Source organism: Rhizophagus irregularis, chromosome 8, assembly GCF_026210795.1.
Source record: "Rhizophagus irregularis chromosome 8, complete sequence".
In the NCBI taxonomy this organism is placed as follows: domain Eukaryota; kingdom Fungi; phylum Glomeromycota; class Glomeromycetes; order Glomerales; family Glomeraceae; genus Rhizophagus; species Rhizophagus irregularis.
The window spans coordinates 84,257-107,695 of NC_089436.1; the positions used below are offsets into that span (position 1 = coordinate 84,257).

General features: G+C 28.1%; 3 protein-coding genes across 3 annotated transcripts; 1 reads left to right on the forward strand and 2 right to left on the reverse strand.

The window, feature by feature from the left end:
• Nucleotides 1-2,981: 2,981 nt before the first annotated feature.
• OCT59_027923 (uncharacterized protein) lies at nucleotides 2,982-3,299 on the reverse strand (the record flags this gene model as incomplete). The annotated part of the gene is made up of 1 exon (XM_066146965.1): nucleotides 2,982-3,299. The coding sequence occupies one exon, from the start codon at nucleotides 3,297-3,299 to the stop codon at nucleotides 2,982-2,984; it is 318 nt and encodes a 105-aa protein (XP_065993726.1).
• Nucleotides 3,300-10,632: 7,333 nt separating this feature from the next.
• On the reverse strand, nucleotides 10,633-13,695 carry OCT59_027924 (uncharacterized protein; the record flags this gene model as incomplete). The annotated part of the gene is made up of 5 exons (XM_066146966.1): nucleotides 13,507-13,695; nucleotides 13,095-13,423; nucleotides 12,972-12,986; nucleotides 12,695-12,898; nucleotides 10,633-12,617 (listed from the first exon to the last, which is right to left on the reverse strand). Exons 2-5 carry the CDS (start codon nucleotides 13,408-13,410, stop codon nucleotides 10,633-10,635), a joined length of 2,520 nt encoding a protein of 839 aa, XP_065993727.1. The 5' UTR covers nucleotides 13,411-13,423; nucleotides 13,507-13,695.
• A 7,907-nt stretch (nucleotides 13,696-21,602) lies between these two features.
• OCT59_027925 (uncharacterized protein) lies at nucleotides 21,603-22,495 on the forward strand (the record flags this gene model as incomplete). Its single annotated transcript, XM_066146967.1, has 3 exons — nucleotides 21,603-21,737; nucleotides 22,185-22,374; nucleotides 22,455-22,495. 3 exons carry the CDS (start codon nucleotides 21,603-21,605, stop codon nucleotides 22,493-22,495), a joined length of 366 nt encoding a protein of 121 aa, XP_065993728.1.
• Between the last annotated feature and the right edge of the window lie 944 nt (nucleotides 22,496-23,439).

A 23,439-nucleotide genomic window follows, 5' to 3' on the forward strand; every position in this document is an offset into this window, starting at 1 on the left:
AATTTTGCTTTTTTTTTGTCAAATGGTGCATTTTTATGAAAATTCCGCATTTTGCCATCAATGTAATATCATTGTAACAACATTTCATAACATTGTTATAACATTGTCAAATAAAATCAAATTTTGCTTTTTTTTTGTCAAATGGTGCATTTTTATGAAAATTCCGCATTTTGCCATCAATGTAATATCATTGTAACAACATTTCATAACATTGTTATAACATTGTCAAATAAAATCAAATTTTGCTTTTTTTTGTTAAATATTCCGATTTTCTGCCAAATAGTACATTTTTTATGAAAATTCCACATTTTGCCACCAATGTAATATCATTGTAACAACATTTCATAACATTGTTATAACATTGTCAATTAAAATCTAATTTTGCTTTTTTTTTGTCAAATATTCCGATTTTCTGCCAAATGGTACATTTTTTATGAAAATTCCACATTTTGCCACCAATGTAATATCATTGTAACAACATTTCATGACATTGTTATAACATTGTCAAATAAAATCAAATTTTGCTTTTTTTTTGTCAAATATTCCGATTTTCTGCCAAATGGTACATTTTTTATGAAAATTCCGCATTTTGCCATCAATGTAATATCATTGTAACAACATTTCATAACATTGTTATAACATTCAAGTTCAAATAAAATCTAATTTTCGCTTTTTTTATCAAATATTCCGATTTTCTGCCAAATGGTACATTTTTTACGAAAATTCCACATTTCGCCACCAATGTAATATCATTGTAACAACATTTCATAACATTGTTATAACATTGTCAATTAAAATCTAATTTTGCTTTTTTTTTGTCAAATATTCCGATTTTCTGCCAATTTTATGAAAATTCCACATTTTGTCACAAATGTAATATCATTGTAACAACATTTCATAACATTGTTATAACATTGTCAAATAAAATCAAATTTTGCTTTTTTTTGTCAAATATTCTGATTTTCTGCCAAATGGTACATTTTTTATGAAAATTCTGCATTTTTCCATCAATGTAATATCATTGTAACAATATTTCATAACATTGTTATAACATTGTCAAATAAAATCTAATTTTGCTTTTTTTTTGTCAAATATTTCGATTTTCTGCCAAATAATACATTTTTTATGAAAATTTCACATTTTGCCACCAATGTAATATCATTGTAACAACATTTCATAACATTGTTATAACATTGTCAATTAAAATCTAATTTTGCTTTTTTTTTGTCAAATATTCCGATTTTCTGCCAATTTTATGAAAATTCCACATTTTGTCACAAATGTAATATCATTGTAACAACATTTCATAACATTGTTATAACATTGTCAAATAAAATCAAATTTTGCTTTTTTTTGTCAAATATTCCGATTTTCTGCCAAATGGTACATTTTTTATGAAAATTCCGCATTTTGCCATCAATGTAATATCATTGTAACAACATTTCATAACATTGTTATAACATTGTCAAATAAAATCTAATTTTGCTTTTTTTTTATCAAATATTCCGATTTTCTGCCAAATGGTACATTTTTTATGAAAATTCCACATTTTGCCACCAATGTAATATCATTGTAACAACATTTCATAACATTGTTATAACATTGTCAATTAAAATCTAATTTTGCTTTTTTTTTGTCAAATATTCCGATTTTCTGCCAATTTTATGAAAATTCCACATTTTGTCACAAATGTAATATCATTGTAACAACATTTCATAACATTGTTATAACATTGTCAAATAAAATCAAATTTTGCTTTTTTTTGTCAAATATTCTGATTTTCTGCCAAATGGTACATTTTTTATGAAAATTCTGCATTTTTCCATCAATGTAATATCATTGTAACAATATTTCATAACATTGTTATAACATTGTCAAATAAAATCTAATTTTGCTTTTTTTTGTCAAATATTTCGATTTTCTGCCAAATAATACATTTTTTATGAAAATTTCACATTTTGCCACCAATGTAATATCATTGTAACAACATTTCATAACATTGTTATAACATTGTCAATTAAAATCTAATTTTGCTTTTTTTTTGTCAAATATTCCGATTTTCTGCCAAATGGTACATTTTTTATGAAAATTCCACATTTTGCTACCAATGTAATATCATTGTAACAACATTTCATAACATTGTTATAACATTGTCAATTAAAATCAAATTTTGCTTTTTTTTTGTCAAATATTCCGATTTTCTGCCAAATGGTACATTTTTTATGAAAATTCCGCATTTTTTAGCAAATTTCATGCAAATTTCATGTTTTTTGGTCAAATGTTACATTTTTCGTTAGAATGTTATTTTTTTTCAACACTTTTTTTGCAAAATGTACATTTGTTGACATTTTCTAGAAAAATGTAACATTTTATCAAAAAATTAGATCATTTACTAAAAAAATGCGACATTATTTACTGAATATTGAATAATTTGATATAATAATCGGATAATTTCACAAAAAAAAAAAAATTATTTATTATGGTAAATTTAAATGTGAAATCTTCTATTTAACGGTAAAATGGCCAAGTATTCAATACATTTGTATTTAAATTTTGCTAGAACAAATCTACCTAATATGTGATGAACCGGAATTATACTATCAACCGAAGAATTAAAAAACTCCTTTTTCCAAAGTTCCGGATTATTCGTAAAATCATCAGAATCTTCGCTGGAAAAAAAATCTGATGTTTGCGGTCGCAGCGGGTTTATACTAATTCACAAAAGCCAAATAATGTTCCGTCAGACCATTCAGAAGATGAACTGTATGTTTGAAATAGAATTGTACCTGGCCGGGATATGTGTCTATATGATCATTTCCACGTTGTTCTATAAAACGTGCTAAAATATAAGAGCTTCTAATATACCTTTTGGATAATATTGACCCAAAATATTCTGCACCGATGCGCAATCTGCCACATTGTGTGATATTTCCAGTTACAGCAATGTAATTTTCGGTTGATGAAGAAGGATCTAACCGTGGTCAGCTAAAATTATATTCTTCATAAGCGCAATTGTAGTAATCAACTAGTAAATCCAAAATATCATCCGGTAATATGACATTCAATTTTATTGGACTTAAAAGTTCTCCAGGATATTCCTCCATTCCTGTTGCCCCGCCAGAAACCAGCTTTTCAGATATGTCTAAAAATGCCTGTAATTCCTTACTTTCGAAAGATTCATTTTCGTTATTGTCAGTTGTATCATCATTTAAATCAAGTATTTGAAAAATGGCCTGATGATTTAGAGCCAATGTATTGAATCTTCGTTCAATTTGAGAACTCTGCATCATAAATCGCATAATTTCCGGTTCAATTTTTCGTCTACTATTAGGTAAACTTTCTGTATAATTGTAAAATCGTAAGTAATAATTCTGAATAATTTGAATAATATTATTGTAAATACCAACCAAAAATTCCATTCATCTTTTCAAAGGAGAAACACCAAAATGAGTAAAGAGGACCGTAATCTTTACAACATTTGTTCAAGTGTAATGAAAGATGTAAATTTGGTGTTATTGAAACTTCTCCGTAATTCATTTTGATAAGTTTCAAAATTTCATGTGCGTCATCTAAATTTTTGATTGTAACAATCCTTCGGACTAATATAGAACAAGCTTGGCTGAAATGTACTAAGATTTTCCGATCTTCTTGGTCCAAAAAATCCCAAAGAACGACTCTGACATAAATCAGGAAAAAATTTTTCCATTCGTTAGCCGTTAAATTGGAAAATCCTTCCCCAATATCTATTTTATGAGAAATTCGACCGATTTCTGATGGTGAATGAATATTGTTCATGTTTTTTTGAATTTTCGTCAGATCATCCATATTTATTTTACCATGTCCTAACCAAAGCCGTTTTACGATAAATGATGCAATTCCTATAAATAAATTATGTATCAGGTCCACAGGTAAAAATCGTATCGGATTGAAATAAGACAAACGGAGTATTTCTAACCATCTCGCGTGATATTGCTTCGCATGTCTTTTTCTAGCTTCGTTGCTTTTACATTTTCTCCATTCCAAAGCCATTTCTCGATGACTATTCACGCTTTTAGCAACAAACCACTCGTCAATATCATCCATGCCACTAAAATTTCTATTTCTTGCAACCTTTAAGCATCTGTGACAGCTGAATAATGGCCACATAATTTTCTAGTAGCTGGTATATCGTAGCAACAAGCAATTACTACGCATTTTATCAATCTTCTGGATAAATGTTCAGAAGTTTTGTCTAATCCCACTCCTTCCCAAAAAGTTTGAAATTGATCAACAATTGGCGCCAAGTAATGATTTATCTGATATACTTCAGTATAAGTACGGGTGTTGATTAATATTGTAAAACGCGTTAAACAACTAGCTAGTGTTGATCAACACGTATACTGGTGTGAATCAACACTTTTCAAACTTGCTGATGTTCTATACAAGTAATGAATTAGGAGAATTTTCAGTATATTCATGTTTATCTTTATGGCCATCATCAACCAGGGCAAAAATAGTAGCTATTTTCTTGGCATTGTTGACAGCACCAGAAAATTCTAATATAACTATTTATACAGACAGCTTAGGTGCTATTAATTCAATTAATTCAGCTTTTAATTCAACAACTAGAACATGGCTTAAAAAGACCAATAATCTAATCATTATTAAAATAATTATGCTGATCAGAGAAGCATTTATAAATTTAAAGTTGGTTAAAATAAAGGGTCATAGTGGCATAATAGGTAATGATATAGCTGATAAATTAGCAAAGAAAGGACGATGTGGAAACAATTTATTCAGGAATAATGTAGATTTTATTAATAATATATTATCTTATTTTCCTGTTTTTATAGATAAACCTATTGAAGTTAATATTAGAAGATTTATTTTGAAAATATTAGCTACAGGTGAAGCTACTGAATGGTCATTGTTAAAAAATAATCAGGAATTATGTTATGGAGATGTTAATCAGATAGACTGGAAAATTACTTGGCTTATTTTCCATTATTGCAAGGGATTTCACTGCAATAGTATGAGAATCAACTATTTATGGACTTTTATAGCAAAATTATTTTATAAAATCCTTCCATTAGGATCAATTTTAGCAATAAGAAAACCAAAACTCTATAAGGAAATGAAATGTATTATAAAATATAGGACCCCGGATATCTAATATAAAGGTCATAATGGACTTTTAGCCAAAAACACCCCTTTTTGCTGAAACTCAAAAAATCGTTTTTTGTAAATATCTCAGCATCCAGTAATTCAATTTTAATGAACTTTTTTTTATTTTGTAGCCCTCATTTAGCTCTACAATTTAAAAAAAAGTTCATCAAAATTGGACCACTGGATGCCGAGATATTTACAAAAAACGATTTTTTGAGCCCTGAAAAATGGGCCAATCTGCCAAAAGTGTGACTTATGACCTGTTTTGGAGATATCCGGGGTCCTTAAAATATAATAAGAAAGAAAATTGGAACCATTTATTTGAATATCAGGCATATGAGGTAGCTTGGCAAAAAATATTAGAAATTACAACAAAAGAATCTATAATTATATGTTTGAAACAAAAACAAATTAGATGTCAAGGTGAAGATTTTATTAGAAAAGTATTACAAAACATATTAGGAATTACAGCAAAGTCAGAAAAATTTCAAAAGTTCCAACATTTGGCATTAGAAGTAAAAGTTGAAACTTGTCTATCAATAAGATTACAAAAAGACTTCAAGATATCTCTTGCTAAGGCACAGACATTTATGGCCAACATTTTAATTCAATTCATTCTAGCATTTAAAGAATTAATATGAAAACCAAGATGTAAACAAGTTATTTTATGGGAAAAAAGAGAAGGTATTTCTCGAACAGATAAAATTACTTCAGAATCCAAAGCAAAAGACAATTCAAATCAACTTTCAGAATTCAAAGTAAAGAACAATTCAAATCAACTTACAAATAAAGTTAAAGATTTACAAATGAGAAAAGTAGATCGATTACAAAAATCAGTCTCTTTGGTAAAGAAATCTATAGATACCTTTGTAAGGAAATACATATGTGAGAATTGGATTCCAATAAAAAAGAAAGTTGATAAAATTACGTTATACATGAGCAAAAAATTATTGGATTAATAGATACAAAAATAATATTTTTATTCTTTTCTTATTTATATTTATTTTTATTTATAATTTTAGACATATAATTTATTAATTATTGTTAATTTTATTTTTAATTTTAATTTTGTTTTTGTTTTTCTTTTAATGTTTTATTTTTGTTTATACTTTTAGATTATGGTATATTATTTTGCTATGCTTTTTGATTACTTTTATTCTTAATTTTAATTTTATTGGTAATATAATATCTAATGGTTGATCGGACTGGCCTGGAGCTGAAAGTATCATTTATAGAATATTTGTGATTATTATGTAGTCCAAATATATTCTAATAAAATGGTACATGATTCAACATTTTAAAAAAAAAAAAAAAAAATGTAAAAATAATGTTTTTGCAATGTTTTTACATTAAATTATTAAAAAATATTGCAAAATATTATTTTTTAATTAAATAAATATTTTCACAATATTTTTACTTCAAATTATTAAAAATAACGTTGCAAAAATGCTATTTTTAATTAAATTAATGTAAAAATAACATTTTTGCAATATTTTTACATTAAATTATTAAAAAAATGATGTGAAACATTATTTTTTAATTAAATAACCATTTTTGCAATGTTCTTACTTCAAATATTAAAAATAACGTTATGAAATATTATTTTTAATTAAATTAATGTAAAAATAATGTTTTCGTAACGTTTTTACATTAAAATTATTAAAAAATGTTGCAAAATGTTATTTTTAATTAAATTAATGTAAAAATAACATTTGTGCAATGTTTTTACATTAAAATTATTAAAAAGAACATTGCAAAACATTATTTTTTAATTAAATAAACATTTTCGTAATGTTCTTTATTAAATATTGAAAAAAATATTGTGAAAACGTTTTGCAATGTTTTTTATATAATAGCTCGTTTGGCTTGTAAATCAGCTTAAGATTTTTGAGCTAAGTTTGTTACAGGCTCAAGTTTTTTAAGCTGAGCCTAATAACTGGCTCAAGCTCTTTTAAGCCGGCTCGTAAGCTACCAAACCAATTTAATTATGGCTTGGCTTTAGTTGGCTCAGCTTGAAAAGCTTGAGCTAGCTTATGAGCTGGCTCGGCTCATGTAGAGCACTAGTTTCAAATAACTAAAAAAAATATAAAAATACATTAGATATATCAAATAAAATGAAAAATAACAAATATGAATATAGCTTACATTAGCTGTTTGGACACATTTATTACTGTTTTGTGACATTTCTTTAATATACTTTAAAAAAAGAAAAATGAAATAATTTGTAAAACTAAAATGTGAAAAGTTCATTTAATAGTCTAAATGAAAATTTAATTTTGTAAAGTCAGAACGTGTAGAAGTTTAATAAACTAAAAACATGTAAAAGTTTTAACTAAAACAATAAAAGCTTATTTAAACTTATTCAAACGCAACTAAAACAATAAAAGCTTATTTAAACTTATTTGAATACGTAAAAGTTTTAACTAAAATAATAAAAGCTTATTTTATAAAAATCAGACATGATCTTTGAAGTCTTAACTATAATATATAATTAAAGGCTATTAAATTTATTTATTTATTTATTTTTTTTTTTAAAACTTTATTATAGATGCGATTATGTCCTATTATAATCACGCTTACTTACATATATAAACTTACAAAATATAAGATAAACAAATACATATAAGAATTAAGCATTATGAAACAAGACTACTTTTCATAAAGAACAAGTCGACCTATCACCTAAACGATCACATCATTGTTAAAAACCATGATGCAACCTCAAATTCAAAGGTGACTGTCATGATCTACCTAAAAATTTGCCTAATGACCGCCATGATGGAATGCCAAATCATTCCATTTATTCCAATTACTTTCTAACATATTACAGCCAACATTTTTAACATCCACTTCAGTGCGTTTACTATGTGACTTAGCTTTTTTATCTTTAACGCTAATACCGCACCACTTTTCTTCCTTTATTTGTAACTTGTTCTTTGGTTCCCAAATAAGCACTTTGAATTCTAATAAAACTCTCCCAGTTATTTATTTCAGTACCTTATACAACAATTTTTCTTCAGTTATTTTATAGCACCTTAATAATTCTATTAACTGACAACTAACTTGATTCTTTATTAAAAATGTAAAATCATATAAGCGTTCAATATCCCACATACTAAGCTCATTAATTTTAACATTTAATTCTTGTATATCTATATCATTTCTTGAATACTCCTGTATAATTTTAGCTAAAAAAATTTTTAATCGTATGACTACACGTTATAAATAACGTGCATGTATGATTCTTTCTTTATTTAAAAAAAAAGCTGTATGTACATACTATTTAATACAGAATGATGAACTCATTTATAATTAATTTGATAAAACTACTAAAAGAAGTCTATATATTTTTCTTTCAAATAAAATTTGCCATATGTAAATATAATCAAATATGGAATGGTGTGAAACTAAAAATAAATTCAATAGACAATCTGTCTATATATTTTTCTTTCTAACCTAATAGCCTTATGTAAATATTATTAAATAAGGAATGAAAGGCTATTAAATTTATAAAATAAATTATTTGTAAATATCAAATTTACATTGAAATTATATTATACAAATATCAGAAATTATACTATATATATATCGGAAATACATTGTGCATTTATCAAAATGCTGATACTTCCTAATATGTTTAATAAAAATATCTGATATAAATATTACCAATCTGCTTGAATTTCATTCAGATCGGAATCAATAGGACTATCAGATATATAAAATTTGTTCTGATAACTCTTTATTGACCAGTGTGTGTTTTAATAATCTTTATGGTTTTAATTATTTCATTTCATTCAATTAGCTGGGGATATCAACAATAATAATGGTATTTATAGTGATATTAATAAACAAGCATTGGATTTAACAGAGACTAGCAAGTATAACCTTTATGGTAATCGAGATGGGCCAGTTAATTCAAACTATTGATATATTAATTTAAGGAAATGATGTTTTAGTTTATATTATCATTATATTAATAAATATTACAAAAAATTCACATATGGTACACATACTGTATGTATAAAATGTATGAGAAATGGTGCTTTAATATATATTAATATATACAATCTCATAAATCCATTGTATTTTTATATTTTATCAATTACCAATGGTATAATTTCACAAAACCCTGTTTAAATAGATAGATTGAAAGTTGACGTGTCTTATGAGCCAATTTTAAAATTGTTTGATGATGAGATTCAACAAAGAAAAAATGAAAATCTAACAAGTGTATCCAGAAACTTAAATATCTAAAAGGTAATATAACATCCATTTATATCAAATGTTAAAATGAAATTATATGTTTATTAACTTGTACATTTCACGTAAACTTTAAATACAAAAAATAAACTTAACTAGGTAAAGGAGTTATTCGTAATTGTCTTTCTTATTTTGGAGAATATATTGTGTCCAAGAAATTTCTAAATATGTTAACACTACGTCATTACCATTTTATTTGCCAGATACTTAGTCATTCTGATGTTATACCGAAATTATTGTACAATAAGTTTGAGCATTCAATCTATGATCATTAATTTGTAATTACAAATTCTCAACTACGAGACTATGATCTGAAGTCACAATTGCTATAGTGAAACTGCATGTATATACATAGTGCAAAAATTGTATGAACACATAAATTATATTATTAATAATACTACTATTACTAGTGTCTTATTCCCTGCACTTAAACGAATCACTTTGGAATTCCATCTAAAACTGGAGATTAAGAACTTCATTCCTAAAGAATTTTGTAACATATGTTATTTTTTGGAAATACATAATTCATGTCTACAAAAAAAATATGTATGATTTTCTGGATACCACATCCCCTCGAAGAGGTGAATGAAGAAAAATAGGGGTCTCTATCAAAGAGGCGGTTTACTTTTCACTTCAATAATAGTAAGTATTTATTGATTCAATAATTAGTTGGGTATGTGTCCAAGAAATTTTCAAATACGCTAACATTATGTCTATTATTCTATGCCAAAAGCAAGAAGCGAAAAAATAATTAACATACTTTTATTGCAAAACAGAAATAACCAAAGGAGGACCACCAGCTAATGACCACTAGTACTACAATTTTGGCATTCAACATAGAAAGAAGATAATATATTGGGAGAAGTGGGTATAAATTGATGTTGGAAGGAAACAAAGTATTATTGACAAATCTGTTTGTTATATTTGATGATAGGAAGAAAATAATTGTAAATGCTCATGCAAGTAAACAAAAAAACCCCCAATAATTATAAGCACAACCATAATTTAATGCAAATGTACATAACATTTTATACTTTACACATAATTCAATTTAAAATTAATACTTGTGCATTAAATTTATTATAGCAATAAAACTAATCATTCTTACATTAAAAGATTTTTTTTTTTGTTATACTTTAAAACGTTGATATAAAGCCTAAAGCAAACATAACACCTACAAGAAGACTAAAAAGCTTGATTCTTTCAGAGCATATCCCTAATTTTCGATTAAATGATGGGTGCATATATTTCAGTGCCTTGTACATCAAATGGGAAAAGGTCTAATTTTTGTTTTTTAACCGCCCTTGGGTTCACACTATAAAAATGATCCTCACTAATATATGGCCGTTTTGCAGCAACATTATAAATAGAAGCATTACCAATTCCCATAAGAGTATTTTTTAACCTATTTATATCCCAAAAATTGGGATTGATATCCCTAGTAAGAGAAAATGTGGCTCGTGCTGAAAAAACGGGGCCAAAGTAGCTCTTAAAATTTTCTTTTGAGACGATCAGAATTTCTGGTAGATTTTTATTCCCCTTGTATGGTTGTGTAGTAAATATGATCGTTTTGGTTTCATACCCTTCAAGGTTAGAACGTTTGATGCTCTTAACATTCTTCTTGTTTTCATCACTAACATTTTCCTCTTTTATCTCCTCTGAGCCATAATCCCATTTGTTTTGAACCATTATGATATAAAAAAATCCAGATACACCTTCCATAACATAAATCATGTCTGAAGATTCAGCAGAAGTACCAACACAATGCCCATTATCCCAGGGGATCTTTGAACCATCAGAATTATCCGTCACTATTAAATTTAATGGAAATTGCTCTCTCGACCTATATATACCGAGCCTTTTCAATTTCATAACAATATCCAAGTCTTCTTTCGTTCCATAAGCACCAGGATGTAGATTTCGAAGAGATAGCTCATTTTTCCCCATTTTAATGGCCAGATTGACGCGAAAGGAAATGTGATGTGCTACAAATAATTCCCATTCTTGCCAATACATATAATTATTATTTACACTAAAGGCCTTCTTCATAAGTTCTACATCAACAATCTTTAACTTATCATTATAAATGCAAACAAAAAGAAATGGCATTTCAATAAGGAACAAATCTCGACCGTCATATGAAGAGAGAGCAAAATGCCCGTCGGTTTGCAGATCTTTGACTGTTGTCCCTTTATTATCTTCTTTATTATCTTTTTTATTATCTAAGCGCTTATTTTCTTCAACAGGGATCCCCTCAACGCAATGGTACAAAAGATTCATGTAAAGTTCCATTTCATCGTCAACCTTTCTATAAATGTCGTACATTTTTTCAAGATCATTCTTAACGATTGAGAAAATATTATCATAATCATACTCTAGGTCCTCAAAGAATTTTTTTCCATTACCACCTATTGTCTTAAAACATACGTCAAAGAGTTTTTCAAGTGCACGAGGCAAACCTCCAGTATCTATCAGAAGTTGTAAAAGTGGAGCACAAAGCTTCCACTTATATACGTATTTTGTTGTTGGTGGTGCTACGCCTTTTTTTTTGTTTGCTGCGTCTTTTTTAGTTGGTGCTTCTGGTGCTTCAAAGTCTAATAATGTTGTTGGTGCTTTAAATTTTGTCGCAAAATGGTCCATAATTCGAATCATCGATTTAATGTCCAATAATGGACAATCAACAAACTGAAATGAGATATCCGTAGCTTGTTTTTGTTGAGCAATAGCTCGTGGTGTTGTTCCTGAGAGGAATGGTTGTATAAAAGTAGGATAATCACCAGTCATGAATTTTGCAATGCCACGGATCATATTCTTAAAGAATTGTTTTGTTTTATTGTATGCATCCCATTCATCAATCATTTGAAATTCATCAATATGAAGATACAAGAATAATTTTTGATTGTTGGAGAACTTCAGAGATTCATAGTAATAATAAATGACGGAATCAAATTTGAAAATACTTTTGTCGTATACAAGAGCTTTAACACAGAATATATCGAAAGTGATGGCATATTTTTTTTCAATGAAGAATGCATAAGCAGCCCGCAATCCAAGGATTACCTCTGGTATAAGTTCGCTGTCATCTTCTTTAAGGTAAAGACCATTCCTAAAATTCATATAGAGATATTCAAAATGTACATCACCCCATTGTTTTGGAGGATTCCAATTTTTTTTGATGTAATCAAAAAGCTCTATTCCAAATCGAGTTTTTCCTATTCAAGGAATTTCAGATACAGATGGCAATCTATATAAATCATTTAGAAAAGACATAAGAAACTAAGAAACTTACCTATCCCGGGGGCTCCTGCGCTGACGATACACCAATAATTCGAATTGCCTATCTTTCTCTCAATATTAGCTACTGCGGTTGCTTCAATTTTATTCGTTGCCTCGCCAAAGTCACGTTGTTGCAGTGGCATGTCATTTGATTCGTAAGATGATTTAGGCTTACGCTCTTTCAAATCCTTCGTAATTTCTTTAATAATTTCTCCAACTAAGGAGAGGCGGTAAATTTACATTAAAATCGGTATTAGAATAGTTCAAGCAATAAAGATTGGCGCGCTTACTGGTTTTCCCGGGTTCTAATTGTTTGAAAAAAAAAAATCATGATTGGGGAATGTGAGACCAAACTCGATATTTTGTTACTGCAATTTCCTTGTTCGAGAGGTAAAAAATTGGGAGACACTTACCAGTAGTGGCGGGCAGAAGCGGTTGGACGATGATACGGATGTTAGTGCTAAGGGGTACATTTTGAAAATGAGTTCCAACAGATTCGAATGAATGCAACTCTACTCCTTTGTGTTCTTTTATTATCATTTCTTGATTTTCCTTGGTTTGTACAATATCGACTCTCCATAATGTCAGTTTGTCTGCGTCAATGCCAATAAAGGCATTTTGTTTCTCGTCCTTTATAGCTTTTTTTAGATGCCCAACGGTCGTGTGACTACTAATATCAATCGGAAAAGAGTTTTTAATAGCGTCACCTTGAACGAGACAAAATACCATGATGTCGGTATATCTGCAAACGCGAAAATCGAGAGTTAGAAACAAAGTTCAAAAAAGTAATAATACAAATAAAACATTTTGGATAAAACGTTAAACCTAGCGGGTGGGGTTTTTTCCTCATTTAGTTTGTACCTGGAATGGCAAAAGTACTCGAGATAGCGAAGAATAGCTTGACATTTTGATTATATGTCATATATATATATATTTTCATAAATGGTTGTTGACTAATTACTACGAACTGTGAGTCAGTAATATTACGAACAGAGTCAGCAATGTGTCAAGGACCAAATACAAAATCGAAAAAAATTAAAAAATTTATCAATCAAAAATCAGCCACATGTCATGATGTCACATGAGAGTACCAATCAAAATAATTCCCAGTTGGGAAGACATTACGCAAACAAAGATACTGTATGTTATGACTGTACATTTACAAGGAAGCGACTCAGAGCTTACAAAGCTAATATCTATTTTTTTTGTTAGGGGAATATAAACTTTTGGTGAGTTCTACTAAGGTCAATACTGTTAATTTATTTCTGGCTCTGCATAACTGATGACCATTTTTGTTCTATCTAGAATATCGATGTTAAGGACAAATGAAATCGGATTAATGTTGAGATATTATATTAGTATAGATAGTTCGGATGATGGTGTGGGTCTGTAGGCATTAGTATAGAAATGCCCACCATTTCACATTGTAAAACAAGTCTATGTATTATCAAATCATGTAATTTATTTACTGCATCAATAAAGAATTCAAGCTGAAAATGTTATACATTATATTAAGTATATTTTTTATGGAATATAGAGATGTATTAGTAAATAAAAAAAGGTGAGACCTAAAGTCCCACTTAGGTAAAAATGCATTTTAAATAATCGTGTTCTATATAAAAGTTATTATTGAACATGCAATTTGAACTTGATTTATTAAAACAACGCGTATCAAGCTTCTAGTTGAGAATGCTGAGATTAAGGCTGAAAATGCCAAGGTTAAAGTTAAAAATGCTAAACTAAAGCAGGCTATAGAGGAGAATGAGGCCAGACTTGCAAAATTAGAGCAGAGTGATAAAGAAAAAGCTAAACTCATTGCAGAACTCAATTGTAATGTCAGAAAAATCAAGCAGGAGCAAATTATTGTTGACGTTACAACACAGCCTAGTACAGGGTTGGGAATTGTACTAGTACAGTACTAGTACAGTATAGTAGAGTACTAAGTACTGTACTTGTACTTGAAAATTTAGTACAAATACAATTTTAGTACATACTATTAATTTTTTTTTTTTATTTTTTAAAACTGTAATGCATCTTTATTAGAATCTTGATAAAAATTTATACTACTCTAATATAAAAGATACCTAGAGCCAACCGTGTCAAGCACGTGCCAACCCTATAACAGAGTAATTTTCGAACAAAAAAAATACATTACAGAAAAATTATAAAATAAAATAAATATTATACCGAATAAAACAGGCAAACTAAGCTATTTGTGAAACCTAACTATTTATAATCACTTTAATGTGCAGGAAAAAGGATGAAATATGTAATAATGTTGAGTACTGTGCATATGACAGCCTCTAAAAGATGAGTTCTAATGACCCCACACTCAACTAAATTTATTCCACCTAATCTTCCTTATCCTACAAAAATAAAAGTTAGTATTCTACCCTACTATTACTAAAAGAAAAAGTTATATATATTTTTATTTTTGTTATCGGGATAAATTTTTTACGTGAATCATGTGACTTCGATTAAAAATATATTTCCTTCCCTTTTGTTCATTCTTCTATCATTTCTAATTCTTCTTGTTGCCCTTTTTCTTCTTCTTTTTTCTGCTTTTTTTCTTTGGTGATGATGTTGATGCTATGGCTTCTTCCTCTTCTTTCTCATCTTCTTCTCTAATCTCATCTTTCATCGTAAACTGGATTTCCTGATTCTGAGAATTTTGCAGATTAGTTACCCAGCATTCCGAGGGAGATGTATTCTCTTCATCAACGTAGTCATTATTCTCTGTTTCACTCTCTTTCTTCAGAGATTCCAGTAATAGTCTCTTTTCTCCAGTTTTATTATTATTTTGGTAGCGATTTTCAATTTCCATTCTTTGTTTGAAATTATCGTTTAGGGTTGTATATTCTGTGAATATTTGCGTTTGTTCCGCTAAACCTATAATTTTTTGTCCTAATCGGAAAAAATTGTTTTTTGTCAAAACCCAAGCCTTTGCTTCCTCCCAAGTCCTTATATTATTCTCCTTGCGTAGTTCGTCCACAACCTCAATATTGATTTTTTCCCATTCCATTTCGTTGGACGTTTGAATGAAAATATCTTTCACTTTCTTTAATTTGTCGACCAGAGATCCATCGAAGGTTGATTCTTGATACTGAACATAATTAATTTTATTTGTTGTTCTGTGATCTTTTATGATTTCAACCACCTCTTCTGGTGCTACGTTATCTTTCTTCAGGTGAGATTGCATTCTTTTATTTTCTGATTTGTCATTATGGTCTGGAATATCCTCTTCTCTAACTCTCCAATTTTTGATCATATCAACTACTTTTTCTTCGTCTGGCGTTTTGTTTGTCCTTATTGGCTTTTCTTCCTTTGATGGATGCAACAAGCTATCTTTTTGTGAAGCGAAATTTCCTAGTTCTCTATAAATTCTCTCTGGTGGTGTCATGGGTGTCATCGGTTCACTAGCCGGTCGTAGAAGCGATCCCAACCCTGGTTTCATTGCTGTCTCCTTATCCTGAATTACCTTCTCATTCAGTTTCTTTATTCTCGACTTGTCATCACCATCTTTGTATATCGTCTTCTTATTTTTCACTAACCAAATAAACTCTATTGATATTTTCTTGAGTGTATGAATCCTCAACTGCTTCTTCCATTTCTTTGAGATTCTTGAAATATCCTATCACTTTCCAATTTTTTGTGATCTTGATAATTTTGATGAATGCTGTCTTGGAAGTTTGCTGCAGTTGTTTCGTAAAGTCGTATATATTTCCCTTCTTTATCAATTCTATTTCTTCGTTAGTTAGGTCTCTCACAGTCTGCCATTAATCCCGTTCTTGACGTCCTTTTAACCCTAGTATCACGTCATACTATCTGATGAAATTTTTGCTAATACAAATCCCAAAATGTCCATCTTTGAAAGTTTATTCAAAATTTGCATTCAAAGATATTTTTGCCTTAACGGTTTTGTATTTGTATTATCCTCTTACTTGCAGTCTAAAAACCGTTCCTATTTTCATTAGATTCGTTCTTACGTCTTCTTCGCTCCAATATTTTGGTATATCATAGAAAAATATGTCACGTGCTTTCTTGGCCTATAGGTATTTTCTGGTAAAACTGGTATTTCTACAATTTCTTCCTGTTTTCTCCTATTTGATGTCGATCTTCCTTTTTTAGATTTCTTCAGCTGATCGATTTCTTTGTTGACGCCAGTCTTAACCTTTTTAGTTCTGATCTCGTTTTCTCTACTTCTTGCGAAATTTTTCTTATTTGTTCATTTTTCTGCGATATTATTCGTTCTTGTATTTTCTCCATCTTGCCTTTCCTGTCTATCATGTGATCTTTCTGCCGCAACTTTGAATTTTCCCATGAGAGTCTTTTTATTTCATCTATGTAAACGTCGAAAGACGTTGCTGAACACTTTAAAACTATTTCTTTTATAGCTTCTTTTCTGCGTACAGCGTTATTATTCTGTATCGACTCCAGGAAGTTCTGTTCAGTTTTGCTGAGACTACTGTCTCTTCGTACTCTTTCTTGGTCTTTTGTTGTAGTTCTCGAGTTCATACTGAAAAAATTATTTGTAGTACATACTATTAATAAATTTTATTGGTTAATTTTATAAATATAAACAATATTGATCACATGATATCTACCTAAAATGGTTAAATTATATCCTAAAAAGTAATAATTGTATTAGTACAGTGTACTTAGTACTTGTACGAAATTTTTACTAGTACAGTACGTACTAGAATTTTGCTAGTACAGGTATATTACCACAACCCTGGCCTAGTATATTTAATAAATCGTTAGAAAATAGGAAGACTGATGAATTCTTAGTCTTAGTGAGTAAGAAAAAGGTAAGTGATATGATGAGACAGAGAAACAGGGAGAAGAAGTTTTTGCATAAGTCAGCACTTTTATGCCAAAATCAGAACAAGCATTCAACTTCTCAAAATACTTCTAATATATTCCTTGAAGACCCCAATGATTTGTAAAAACTGAAGCTAACAAAATAGTGTTTGGAATTATGTAACAGTTATTCGAATAACTCGAGTATATTCGAGTATTCGAATAAGCATAGTGGTTATTCGAGTATTCATTTAGCCATATATAGTATAGTTAAAATTCTAATTGGGCATTAAATCCTTAAATTTAACTGCGGGGTTAAAATCATAATTCAGGCTAAAAATTATGTAAATCATTACTATAAAAGGAAATTTAACTTATTCGAATATTATTCGAATACACTTTATAAATTTAAATGAATACTCGAGTATATTCGAATATATTCGATTCCAAACACTATAACAAAGCAATTCACAATCATTGGGAGAAACGATACCAGAAGTAACATTTCAAATACTACCCAAAGAAACTAAGGTTTCCCACAATTATATAATAGCCCAAGATTTTATACAAGATGTGACTTCGAAGTTGATAGATGAAGATGATATACAAATTATTATGAGAATCAGAAGCTTACAACTAACATGACAATAGAAGTTGAGCTTGCTCATTTATTTCTAAAAGTAAATATTGAAGGAAAGAACATTACGCAGGCTAAACAAAAAGAGATTTTATGTTGCCAACCAATTTGATCTACTATTAATAAACAAGTTAAATTTTAAATGTACTTTTACTAAATACAATAGCCTTTAGTCATTTATTATCAAAACTCTTCATAATCAACTACTTATAGCCACGTGTTTAAAGCAAAAAAAACCTATTCTATATACAGTGCAGTACCTCTATAACCAACCCAATTTTATAGTCATAATGTGACATTTTCAAAAAGATGTCCACATTAGCAAAAAAATAATATTTTAAAATTTACATATTTTACGGTGCAGTATACATAACCAACCCAATTTTATAGTCGTAATGTGACGTTTTCGAAAAAGATGTCGCATTAGCAAAAAATAATATTTTAAAATTCTAACCAATAATTTTAATAAAGCATATCAAGAGCTTTTAAACTTATCGGGTTAGATTAAAAAATAATAAATTTTGCTAGTGCTACATAAGTTTGAAGTTCGGGTAATTTATTATAATGGGAAAAATTTGAGAATAAGTGATTTTTGTATAACATAAAAAAAAATAATCATTTGATAGTGCTTATTCAAATAAATCATTTTAGCTTATAAACTTACCCATACTTTGTTAAAAAAATTTTGAAAAAAAATTCAAAAAAAATTTTGGTAGTTTTTATTTATTACAAATTATATTATATCTATTTCTCAAAAAGGAATCATGGGAAAACTTGCTAAAAAAAATATAAATCCCATAGAAAAGTTCCTGATAATATACTTAATCAAATTACTTTAAATAATTATAATGAATAATAAATTATATATAAAAAATTATGCATAATTCTAATTAACATTAGGTATTGCATCAGCCAATCAAATTTATTTTAAGTCATGTGATTTTGTATTATATCAGCAAAAAAAATTGAGAAAATTTTTAAAATTTTATAAAATTCTGACCATTAGATCACAAGATATAAGAGGTACCTATTATAGAGGTACCGCACTGTATCAACCTTAAATGCCAATTTTATTTTATATATGAGGAAACCACACATCATTTATCAACTTGTACACAGATAGTGGATTTTAGAACTTATTTTAGATCTGAACTTATTCATTTCCTTAATAATACTAATGAATTTCAAAAACTATCTCCTTATATTAGATCACGCATTATATACTTACTTCTTGGTATTTCACTGGACTTATTTGAATATACTAGCTTACTTTTTAACGTCATACAGGCAAAGATCAATATAGCAGCAATCTCCCACTTGAAGATAAATCTTAAACTATCACGAGCTGATAGTGTAAATTATTAGAATTTAAAATTCTAATGCAAACCATTATTTTTTTCAAAAACTATTTATGAAAAGACAGATGTAAATGTATTATCAAATGGAAATAAGTGTGTAATATTACAGTTCAAGACAAACATTCTCTTAATCATAATTGAAACTTTAAAACCTGCTATACTAATAGATCTGTAATCACAGAGGATGAAATTATTGTTTTAGATGGCCTTAATCCTACTACACAAATGATATATACTCCCATTTACATTTCTCCTTAATAATATTTTCAAGACTCTTTAGTCCTCATCTTTAATTGTATATCAAAAAGTACATTTTATTTATAAACCTTTATCATCACTTTATTATTTTAATATAGGAATTTGATTTGGGTAATGATTAATTGATTTAATATAATATTTATATGATTATTTATTTTATGTTAGAATTTTTGGTAGGTTTACTTTTATTATTATTATTATTTTAAATTATTTAATTTTATTGATTTTATTTTATGATTATATTGTATATAGCTTATAATTTATTGGAAACATTTGCTATAAATAAAAAAAAAAAGTATTAAAAAATATTTAAATCTATTAAATGTTACAGAAAATATATTACATATATGGAATATTAGTCTATTCTATATTAATATAAAACTATTAAATTATGATTCTATTTATGCAATATAAGTCATATTTATTTAATAAAATACTTTTTTATTATATACAGTTTATAATTTTTTGTAAGGGGCGTGCCAGAAATTATGTGATTTAGTGGGTGGGTGGGGTCAGGTCCTGCAATCAGGTGTCACAATATACTTTTTATGGGGGTCGTCTAAAGCGGAGTCAAATCACGTGATTCGATATAATATGAGTGAACTAATTTTTTTATGAATCAAGTTTAACATAAACTTGAAAATCATAAAATAAGTGTATTTTAGCCTGCTCTACAAGTTTACTTAAGGTTAAAAGGTAGATTTTGAATACTGGTTTTCACTTTATATATTAGCAAAAGCTTTTTTGCCGATCATATCCAAAAATGGATAGACAAAAATGAAAAGTCAAATAAATCGAAAACGGCATTCAAAACTCATTTTGTCATTCTAAGTAAACTTGCAGAGCAGGCCAAAATACACTCACTATATATGTTTAAAAGGTCGTATATATATTGCGAAAAATTTTATTTAGAAAATAATTTTTTTTCGAAGTCACGTGATTTGACTCCGCTTTAGACGTCCCCTTTTTATGGTAATAGTATATTTTTTATAAATAATATATAATTTGTTTATTAAGAAGCTTTTTTTGCAATTATCTCACCATCTAAAAGTCCAATTTTAATAATTTTTTTTTGTTTTATAAAGTATAAAGAGAGCTACAAAATAAAAAAAAAGTTTATACAAATTGAATTATTGGATAGTAAAATAATTGTATTATAATATATATATTATATATAATATATAGTAATTTATTTATTAAAAAGTTTTTTTTGCAATTAACTTACTATATAGCAGTTCAATTTTAATGAATTTTTTTTTGTTTTGTAAAGCATAAAGAGGTCTACAAAACAAAAAAAAGTTTATTGTATTATAATATATATATAATATATGCTAATTTATTTATTAATAAGCTTTTTTGCAATTATTTTATCATCTAGCAGTCAAATTTTTTTTTTATTTTATAAAGCATAAATGGAGCTACAAAACAAAAAAAAGTTTATGCAAATTGGATTATTAAATAGCAAACTAATTGTATTTTAATATATATATTAATATTATACTGTATGTATTTTTTTAGCCAATCAGAATTCAATCACATAGTGGGTAAGGGGATCATTGAGCATAATCACGTGATTTCTGGTATGCCCCTAATAATGGGTCAGATTAACAAATATATTAAACTTTATAAATGTGAGTCATTATTTCACATGAGAAATTATGACAATAGAAACTTTAAACTTGGCATCTGATTGCATTAATTATATGTCTTATGTTTAGGAACCGTAAAATTTTTAATCACATAATAATGATATACACAATCACATGCAGATTCATGTGATTAACACCATATAAGTTGTATATAAACCTTTTTCTTTGTTTTACATTCTCATTATATAGCCAAGATGTATACTAATATAGAACGAAAAAATGATAACAACAAAAACAATAAAATCTGCTTTATCTGCAAACAGTACAGACATTCCACGAGGTACTGTAGAGCACCAAGATTCAAACCACTCGCAACTAGAAAAAGCCAAAATACACGCATTTCTAAACGTACAGGTATTTATCTAATTATAATTGTAACAAAATTTAAGTATATTTAATATGTTCGTCTTCAAATGCAAATAAAGGAAACCAAAGAAAGTACAAAAAGTAGCATGGAGTGAAGAAGATGAGGTAAGCAGTTCTTCAGTTGCCAAAGAAATCCACGTATCTAATCTTGCTTGAATCTTTCATCATTAAGACACATCACCAAGCACTCATCAAGTGTGCCAGGGCATACACTAAAGCTGAATAGGAAGTTCTCTCCATTCCAGATATTTCAGCCATCAGAAACATACAATATGCAGTGTCTCTCCTTAATGAACAAAATAAAGCTGAAATCTGGCCAGATTAGTTCAAGCCAGAATACGATCTCTCACTTATAGAGTCTTCAGTAAAGTAAGTCAATTGTCCTCTTGCTTTTTCTTTTTACCTTTATTTCTAATTTTATATATTTAAAAAGAGGCCTTAGTTGCAGCCAAAATCCTGGGAGAACTCTCAGACTTAATAGCAAAATTAATTGAAGAGCTTAATTATGATTTTTATTGGGCTGTTAATGAAACCTCAAAAATTTTTTCAAAAGTTCAGGAAGATTCATACGATGGCGATGATCTTAAAGATTATGACCTTGGAGAGCGTGATAACTCTATGGAAGGTTTGTACACCAAAAAGTGTATATCTATCGATTCTAACATTTAAATAACATATTAACAAGCTATTATATCAACAAATTAGTCGATGATACGTCATCACCTGTGCCTCCACAACATGAATAAGGATGTTGAAAGAAGTATAAATACTATCTTTAACTTTTAATTGTTCGTAATTAATTTAGAATAAATAAAAATTAATGGCAATTTACATAGTTTTTTACTTGTGTATTCTTGTATAAGTGTGTTTGTATAATAATATTTTCTGATTCAGATTTTTCATTGCAACAAAAATTTTGTGATAAATGTGTATTACAGGATGCGATAGAACTATTAATTCAATATGTGAATCAAGTCAAAAGAAGTGCACCTTCATAATGAACTGCAATATTAAGAAGTCATTTTATTTCATTTTTTTACTTAGCCATTCTAATGTATTATTTTACAAAAATATAATAAAGATTTTATTTGGAATTTTTTAAATGTGTATATATTTTACAAGTGATAAATTTGAATATGATATTTATAATAGTATAAGTTCGTCATAAAGCAATAAACAGCTATAATTTACTAAAAACGCTAAATTCGCTATAAATCATTAAATCATTTAAAATAATTATGTCAGGATTTAAGATTAATATCATTTTTAATCGATTTAATAAGGCTATGCGCCTATGTCTATTAATAATCAGCCTGGATCAGAATAACAATGATCGTAAAATGAGAATACAAATGCAAATAAAAAAGTTGAATATATTTGAACTGCTGAGCAGCTTGATAATATAACTGTCCGACCAAGAGTGAAAAATTTTGGTGCAGTGGATCTATTCATTATGCCGAATTATATGTTTCAATTTATGGTGCTTTAAAACCACCTCATCAAACAAAAGAGCTAGTCAAAATAATTCCAAATATGCTAGCCTACAAAAGGGAGCATAGCGAACATGCTTATTATCACATGCTGATCATTTGCCGATCATAATATATATGACATCACATTAACTTTGAAGCATTATTTCAAACCATAAATGTGTAAAAAAATCACATTAAATTATTTTATTTAATAGTTT